This window comes from Myotis davidii, unplaced genomic scaffold (genome assembly GCF_000327345.1).
Source record: "Myotis davidii unplaced genomic scaffold, ASM32734v1 scaffold705, whole genome shotgun sequence".
In the NCBI taxonomy this organism is placed as follows: domain Eukaryota; kingdom Metazoa; phylum Chordata; class Mammalia; order Chiroptera; family Vespertilionidae; genus Myotis; species Myotis davidii.
In genome coordinates, this window is record NW_006296405.1 from 2,396,382 (window position 1) to 2,405,482 (window position 9,101).

Consider the following 9,101-nt stretch of genomic DNA (forward strand, 5'->3'; position numbering starts at 1 on the left):
AGGACCCGCCCCCGCCCTCGGTGCAGGGACCCGGGTCGCTCTGCCAGGCTGCCCCGCCGCCCCGCTTCGGTCTCGGAAGCTGGGAGGAGCGGCTATGCGGCCTCGGGGACAACAACATCTGCCAGCGTCTTCGTGACCCTCTACCGGGTTGTCCAAACGCTGACGTGGAACGTGACCAGTTCTGAATCCTCATGGAGAAGTTTGGGATGAATTTCGGGGGTGGCCCGAGCAGAAGGGACCTGCTGGAGACCATTGAGAGCCAGAAGCAGCAGCTCAGCCAGTACCAGACTCGGCTCAAGGATGTGGTCCGCGCCTATAAAAGCCTCCTGAAGGAGAAAGAGGCGCTGGAGGCCAGCATCAAGGTGCTGTCGGTATCCCACGAGACGGACGTGGGCCTCGCCGGCGTCCAGCCGCCAGGCCACACCTCTCCGGACTGCGTGGATGACCGATGCTCCACGCACAGCGAGGATAGCACGGGGACCGCCACCAGCTTGGATACCACGGCCAGCCTCGCTAGCACCAAGGGAGAGCTTGGGGCAGAAGATGACAGACCGGCCCGTGGACCACCACCTCCAAAGTCCGAAGAGGCGAGTGGGTCAGAGAGCGGTGTTAGCAGCAGCAGCGGGGACGGACAGCCTGCGGGTGGGGAGGTGGACAAACGACTGCACCAGCTGAAGACCCAGTTGGCCACTTTGACTAGCTCTTTGGCCACGGTCACCCAGGAGAAGTCCCGCATGGAAGCTTCTTACCTGGCTGACAAGAAGAAGATGAAACAGGACTTAGAGGATGCCAGCAAAAAGGCAGAGGAGGAGAGGGAGCGTCTGGAGGGAGAACTGAAGGAGCTGCAGGAGCAGATGGCAGAAACCAAAGCCCGCCTTATCACACAGCAGCACGATCGGGCCCAAGAGCAGAGCAACCATGCCTTGATGCTGCGTGAGCTCCAGAAGCTGCTGCAGGAGGAGAGAACCCAGCGCCAGGACTTGGAGCTTCGTTTGGAAGAGGCCCGAGAAGCCCTGGCCGGGCGGGCATATGCTGCTGGTCAGGTGGAAGGGTTTGAACTGCAGGCTAAACAGCTGACCCGGGAGGTGGAGGCGCTCAAAGGTGAGCTGCAGGCTCTTCGAGATGAGAAGAATCGGCCAGACCCCCGCCTGCAGGAGCTTCAGGAAGAGGCCGCCTGCCTTAAGAGCCATTTCCAGGCCCAGTTGCAGCAGGAAATGAGGAAGGTAATGATCTTCATCTGTCCTTCAATCATTTAGCCTGAAGTGGGAAATATTAAGGCTTTTTTTTCTCCTTTGCTAGTGGCTGTACTTTCAGTTTTTGATGCTGTTGGAAAAGTTTTATTTGCGAGTCCTGGGAATTCCTGTTCTGTGTGGTGTTGACAGTGTCCACAGAGTGTGCTTCCAACAGGATGTGGATGGAGCTGCTGAGTGTCAGCTGGGTTGGAGCCAGACAGCTCTGAATTTCTGGGCATTGGCATCTTACCAGCTGTGCTCTGTGAAGCGTATCGTAGCAGCTGTGCAATGAAAGGTAGTATATGCCTACGTGTAGGTAGCAGTATATGCCTACAGGGAGGGTGGCTGAAGGGGGCAACGGGAATTTTCTTTGAAGAAATAACCTCTTGTAATTGCTTTCAGTCAAGATTTGCCTTTAAAGATTTGCCTTTACAGTGCCTCTGTTCAGTGTGGAGAGAGATCCAACTCAGTTTTGAACCTCCTAGGAATATTGAAGAGGAAAAAAATGTCCCCTGATTTCTTTTCTTTTTTTAAAATATATTCTTATTCATTTCAGAAAGGAAGGGAGAGGGAGAGAGATAGAAACATCAATGATGACAAAGAATCATTGATTGGCTGCCTCCTGCATGCCCCCCTCCCTCTACTGGGGATTGAGCTCGCAACCCGGGCACATGCCCTTGACCAGAATCAAACCCTGGACCCTTTAGTCTGCAGGCTGATGCTCTACCCACTGAGCCAACTGGCCAGGGCATCACCTGATTTCTTAATAGGATTTGGGGACGTACAAGATAGACAAGGATAACATACTGAATATGTGAGTTCAGTGTGTAATGGGAGAGAGTGGAAGCACTACAGCAGAATAAGGACTGATATACAGAGGTTTTTTATATTGTTTGGTATAACTTGTGATTGGGAGCAGAACTGTAGCAGGTTACAGGAACTTTTGTGAGCTCCCAAATCAACAGAAAAATCCCCAGTTCCCATTCCTGTCAGGTCAGTCCCCGACCTCTTGCTCCCTTATCTTGCTTTCTCAAAGTTTGCCATAGAGTTTCGTGGCTTTTCTGGATGGATTTCTTATCTGTTCCCTTGTTTTACAGACAGCCCTTGCAGAGGATCAACTACGCCAGCAATCTCAGCTGGAAGAGCAGAGGGTGGCAGCCCTGGAGAACCAAATATCCGAGGTGTCGGAGCTGCTGGGCACCTATGAGAAAACCAAGCAGAAGGACCAGCTGGCCATCCAGAAGCTGAAGGAGCGCATTCTGCAGCTGGACCTGGAGAACAAGACGCTGGCTCTTGCAGTCTCTAGCCGGTCCCCTCTAGACAGCCATGCCGAAGAGTCCAGTCTGGATGTCAATGTCCTGAAGGACAAGATGGAGAAGCTGAAGAGGCTACTGCAGGTGGCGGCCAGGAAAAGCCAGGTGACCTTGGATGTAGAGAAGCTCTGCAACCTGGAGATAATGCCCAGCTCTGAGGCTGCCGACGGGGAGAAGGCTACTGCGCTCTACTACCAGCAGGAGCTGAAACAGCTGAAGGAAGAGTTTGAGAGGTACAAGATGAGGGCCCAGGTCGTCCTCAAGAGCAAGACCACCAAAGACGGTAACCTGGCCAAGGAGCTGGAGGAGTCCCAGGAGCAGCTCACAGAGCTGAAGGAGAAGTATATCTCCCTGCGGCTGTCCTGTGAGGAGCTGGAGCGCCAGCACCAGCAGGAGGCCGAGGACTGGAAGCAGGAGCTGGCCCGGCTGCAGCAGCACCACCGGCAAGAGCTGGAGCGGAGCCAGCTGGACTTCAGGGACCGCACGCTGAAACTGGAGGAGGAGCTGCACAAGCAGCGGGACCGTGCTCTGGCTGTGCTGGCCGAGAAGGACTTGGAGCTGGAGCAGCTGAGGTCTGTGGCTTTGTCTTCTGTGCTGCCGGGACGCAGGAGCCCCGTAGGTGGCGGGGATCCTGAGGACCCGGCTGACGTGGCTTCCCCTGATAACCTGACCCAAGCACTTCAACTCGCTGCGGCCAACGAGCCCACTTTCTTCCTGTACGCTGAGCAGTTGGCCCGCAAGGAGGTGGAGATCACATTCCTGAGGAAGCAGAAACATAGGCTGGAGGTGGAGGTGCACCAGCTGCAGGAGCGGCTGCTGGAGGAGAGGGAGCGGCACCGAGAGGAGGTTGGAGTCCTGCAGAGCCGCATTGAGAAGAACACCAGGGACCAGAGTCGGGAGGGGGCCAATCTGGAGTACCTCAAAAACATCATTTACCGCTTCCTGACCTTGCCTGACAGCCTGGGCCGCCAGCAGACACTCACAGCCATCCTGACTATCTTGCATTTCAGTCCAGAGGAGAAACAAGTGATAATGCACCTCCCACCCAGTGGTGGCTGGTGGCCTTCAGGCAAGAGATGATGTCATCTTCACGCACTCCTGAAATTTCCATGCCTCTTACGTGAGAAGAGACAGGCTCTGGTTTCTACACCCGCTTCTCTTACCTTATCATTTTTTTCTTCAGTGTTGAACTTGAAGGAGTCTTCAAAGTGGGGAGGGGTATTCTGCCAAATGCCATTAATGCTGCTTATCCATGGGCCCTAGAGATACTGGAATGTTGACAACATATTCTGGTGGTGGTGTGTGTGTTTGTGAGGAGGAGAGGTGGGGAGAGGTTAAGATTGAGAGGTACAAAAGTTGGGGAAATGGTAGGAAAATATTGGAAAATAAGACTTTTTGTTTTGTTTTGACATTGTTCTCCTAGCGCAGAGCTAGGAGTAAATGTGACTCCAAAAGGAGTTCAGGCAATTTCTAAACACACACAGGACCGGCTATTTTCTCCATCATCACAATCTGAGTCTGGTCCACTGCTGCCCCAATTATCTGGGGACATAAATCCAGGCTGGAGAGGGGCCATGAAGTTTGAAATCGTGACAGGTGTCCACTAGTCCAGAAGGCCAAGGAATAGTTCATCCTGGAACTGGGAAGCTTGGTCTAGTTAGGGCTGGGTACAATCTAATCCATCTGCACAAAACACACTTTTGATCACCCTAGAGAAAACCCTGAGCACCAGTTTGATCTTAGGGATTTCCTGAGTGACCTGCGTTTGGCCTGGATAGGATTATAATAGACCTTTCACACTTGTCCCTCCCTTAACCAGCCTGCCTATGGTTGACCTGCGATTTGGGAGTAAATGCTATCTTTTCTTCAATGTTGAACTTGCATTAAGAAAAAAATCTGCCTATCGAGTGTGGCTCAGTGGTTTTGCTTTGACCCATGAGCCAGGAGGTCTCAGTTCAATCCCTGGCCAGGGCACTTGCCTGGATTTTGGGTTCAATCCCCAGTAGGGGGAGTGCAGGAGGCAGCGGATCGATGATTCTTTCTCATCATTGATGTCCCTATCTCTCTTTCCTTCTCCTTTCTCTCAAATCAATAAAAAAAGAAAAAAGAAAAAAACAATCCTATTGGGAAGCTCTGATCCTACCTAGCTGTAAGGAATTAGCTCAGGTTTATAGGGAAGAGGAAGAAGATTGCTGGGACCCTCACAGGAAAGTGGCGTAAGTTCAGCCGAGGTCAGGCTGGGGTTCTTGCTGCTCCGTGGACAGCATTCTGGCTAAGGTGTTCATGGTTACTGTCACCAGGGTATTTTGCCCACTCACTTAGGGAGGTAATAGAGTTTTAGTCCACAGTTCTCATCTTCCCACATGTGTTACTATAACGTTTCCTTCTCCTGCGGGGTTTCTTACATTAGAAGTTGCTTAAGTAGATTCATTCTGCACTTAAGGAAAGGAGGCTTATTTTTCAGGCAGTCTGGAAAGGAGGGACTCAGAAAAGGGGGGTTCAAACGGTGTCAGTTCCCCTATTTGTTTTCTGCCCCCAAACTACTCTTGCCGGTTATAGAGATCTTTGGACCCTAAAGACCAATGCTTTGCCACACATGACTAATCTGTATCTTCATTATTCCATCATAGAGCTGTTTTGTGAGGGTTGGAGGTGTAAAAGAATTGGATTAAAATGTTCTGCTTGGGAGGCTGGGTGACCTGGACTATCTACAAACTACAAACAGTGTATGGACTTAATGGTGCAGAAGTGATATGTTCAAGTGTTAATAACAAACCGTGGAATCATTAAACCCGAACAACTTGATGTATGTGCTTCCATAATGGTATACATTTATCTGGACACAAATAGAGTGCAAATGAAAATGGTAAATGAAAAGGATGGAAATATTTCATTATATTGATCTATGAGCTTGAATCTAGGGATGGATACCTCTGCTTTAACTGCCTCCATCACAACACTAATGCTTTTCAGCCTGGGATTTATACGTATGTGCTTGTGTGTAGGCAGCTATACTGGGAAAAGATGTTCTCATGGGTTTAGTGAGTGGGCTTGGAACTTTCAGTTACTGCTTTAAACTTTAGAAGTAATCTGTGAATGCTTTATTATGCTTCAAATCAGGGTTTATGGTGTCCTGGAAAAGTTTCTCGGGATCTAAAGCTAAAGTAAATCCTCATCTTCTCTTATTTTATTACCTGATCTCTTTGCATGTAGGATATACTGTATTATTATTGTTATTTCTAGGTGGTTTTGAACAGAATGGAAAGATCCATAATGATTGTTGCTTTCCTGGGACTAAAAATTCCTGTGCTTTTGACTTTTGAGATGATACCAAACAGGCAAAGAAGCAAGTCAGTTTCTGATGAGTAATTTTAAGTATCCATACACATAAGGCTGTGAATGCTCCCAACTGACATGAAAAGACGTGGTCCCTTTCTGCCCTTAAGGACACACACATTTCTTCTCTCCCAGGCCCTCTCCCCCAAATAAGCTTTTCAGTTATTTGACTGGTGTGCCTGTGCTAGATACTCATAGAAAAGAAAGGGTGAGAAAGAGAAAGAATTGAGACCAGACTCAGAGAAAAATAAGTTGTCTTTGGGCTCCGGTCCCAGAATATCAGTGCACGAGTTGTGTCAATAAGGTAAGGAGACTGACCCTTACCCGTTTAACTACCACATAAATCAGAGAAGAATCCCTGAGAGGAGGTGGGTGGAGAGAGCGGCAGGAAGGCAGATTGACAACTCTAAAGGCTTTCTTGCTTTTCCCCTCTCCTCTCTCCTGTTGGGTGCCTGTGATCTGGGGAATAAATGTGCATCTGTCATGCCCTTTATGAGGCATGGTGATAGGAATTGCCTAAGGCACAGAGTCAGGCTCATCCGTTACCCAGAACCCTAAGGCTCTTGACCTTGTCCTGAGAAGCTGCCACTACAGGGTTGTTTCACTAGCTCTTGTGGAATGTGACAGCACCATGTTGAGCTGTAATTTACACCCATGTATCATTCACTCCTCACAGGTGTCACTATCGCCCATTTTATAGATGAGGAAGCAGAGGCCCATGTTAAATTTGCCCACCCATGATCATGCAACTAATAGATGTCCAAACCTGGTCTGATTAACTCCAAGCCTACTTCATCTGGGTGTGCTCTTATCTCCTTGGGACTTGAGGGTCAGTGCCTATCTCCATAGGTGATTTCTAGGGATGGAGAGACTGATATCTAAGCTGAACTGGGCTGGTTCAAATGGAGAGTAGGTCTCCAGCTATCAATTGCAATCGAGCAAACCTGCTACACTACAGAGTTGAACAGGCAACATTGATTCTTCATAAGGGCCCTAGAGCCACTCTGTCCCCCAAGTTCTAGATGGCTGCTAATTTTAATTTATTGCTTTTTTTTTTTAGAGGCGAGAGAGAGAGAGAAACATTGATTTGTTGCTCCCCCCTCCACGCATTCATTGGCTGACCTGGGATTGAAACCACAGCCTTGCTCTATCGGGCTGATGCTCTAACCAACTGAGCTAACTGGCCAGAGCTGCATGACTGTGAATTTTAAAACCTGTATCATTCTAACTAAAGGAGGGCTGGGTAACAGCTATTGTTATACTGGGCTCCAAGTATAGCCTCTAATAAAGCTGGGGAAACAATGTGGGGAATCGGAAATAGAGCCATAGTGAATGGGTCACTTTACCCAATCTTCAATCACTTTTACCCCCTCCCCTGCTTCTCCCAAGCAGCCTGGTTATTGATGATTTTTGGAGCAAGAAAATGGATTCAGACTTTCTGGGTTGAAATCTCAGTCCAATCTCCTGCCAGCTGTGTTACCTTGATAACTGATCTCTCTGAACTCCATTTTCTTGTACTGGGGGATAATAATACCTATTATCTTCAGAACAAAGAAAAACAGTATAAAGAGCCAGCACAGCACTGAAGCGAAGTAGGCGGGAAACCGTGTGTCATCTCCCCCCTCTCCCTCCGCCGAGAATGTTAAGTGGCAGAATTGGAAGTTAAGTTGAGCTCTTCTGGATTTAAGTCCTGCGTTTCTTAACCACAAATGCTGCTGTAAACAAAAGGAAAAAGAACAACTGATGGCTTGCATTTCCTCCTGTAATTTACTAATTCTCACAGCAGTTCTGTGAAGCATATCTGTTTTGCAGGTGAGGAAATGGAGGCACGGTGAGATGGATTGCCCAAAGCCCAGAGCCCCTAATGGCAGAACCAGAATTCAAACACGTTGATCTCAACCATGGCCCGTGCACTTCCTGCTGTCTGTGCTGTCTTCCAGCAGAGGGCAACGTAGGATACTGATGCGTGGCTCTGAGAAGCGTAGGGGCTGTGCTTCCGGCCTGGCCTGGAGGAGAAAGGGCCCCTGTCCAGTAGTCCTCTCTCAGTGGCAGCTGACGGCTTTGTGATTTCCCAGAAGCCTCATTCTTTCCTAGCAGCGGAACTCTTTCACTCTGAAAATTATGACATGAACTCTGTTACCAGTCAGTTTTACGTGAGTGTGACAAGTGCCCGTTTTCCCTGGGACCCAGATCTTCTGGATAACCTAAATATCAACGATTCTGACCAGGCTGCAACCCAGGGAGCCCAGATGAGCGAAGGCCGCTTGGAGGCCAGGGGCCCGCGTAAGGCCAATGACCCTGCGCCTTGACTGCAGCCAGGAGACCATCTCTGGCTTAGTGTAAACTTGGCCATCCCTATGGGCGACCGCTGAGGGACTAAGTATTTCCTTTCATATCTGAAAGAATGAATTCGAAGGCTGATACGATTTTATGTGAATATGAGTTAATTATTTTTTAATCCATTGATTTTTTTTTTTTATATAATAAAGAGAAACCTTGACTTGTTGTTCCACTTATTCATGCATTCATTGGTTGAGTCTTGTATATGCCCTGACTGGGGATGGAACCTGAGTGATTTCTTGTACTTCCATTTTTAAATTTACTTCTCTGTCTCCTTGACTATCTTATAAATCTCAAGGTCATGTCCCTTGGCTCCATTCATCTTTGTGCTATCAGGACTTTTTATAAACTGGCACATACTAAGTGCTCTATAAGTAGCTGAATGAAAGAACAACAGACTGAAAATACCAACTTTGCATAATTTTATAATACCATCCACCATCTGCATTCCTATTTGTCACTTAGCACTATGCTTTATGGTATCCCACCCCCCCGGCCCCCCCAATATAGGATCCTGTCTAGGATCACACATGGCATTTAGTTGTCACATCGATTGGTTGCCTCATGCTCGTGCCACAACCGGGCCTGCGGATTGAACTTGCAACTGAGGTATGTGCCCTTGACCAGGAATCGAACCTGTGACCCTTCGGTTCTCGTGCTGACACTCTAACCACTGAGCAAACCGGCCAGAGCTATTGATACTCTATTGCTGCCATAACAAATTACTACAGACATAGTGACTTTAAGACAACATAAATTTACCTTACAGTTCTAGAGGTCAAAAGTCTAAAAGGGCCCTAGTTAGTTTGGCTCAGTGGATAGAGCGTCGCCCTGCGGGCTCAAGGGTCCCAGGTTCGATTCCGGTCGGGGGGGGCAGGAC

At 48.8% G+C, this 9,101-nt stretch overlaps 1 protein-coding gene across 1 annotated transcript; it reads left to right on the forward strand.

Moving 5' to 3' along the window:
- On the forward strand, positions 1-4,494 carry GCC1 (GRIP and coiled-coil domain containing 1). Its single transcript, XM_006771406.2, has 2 exons — positions 1-1,223; positions 2,330-4,494. The coding sequence occupies exons 1-2, from the start codon at positions 192-194 to the stop codon at positions 3,623-3,625; spliced, it is 2,328 nt and encodes a 775-aa protein (XP_006771469.1). The 5' UTR covers positions 1-191; the 3' UTR covers positions 3,626-4,494.
- The last annotated feature ends 4,607 nt before the right edge of the window (positions 4,495-9,101 follow it).

Bases quoted from the DNA above. Each gene is read 5' to 3' on its own strand.
- GCC1 (XM_006771406.2), top strand. From the start codon at position 192: ATGGAGAAGTTTGGGATGAATTTCGGGGGTGGCCCGAGCAGAAGGGAC. The intron at 1,224-2,329 runs GTAATGATCTTC...CTTGTTTTACAG, and splicing joins TGCAGCAGGAAATGAGGAAG to ACAGCCCTTGCAGAGGATCA.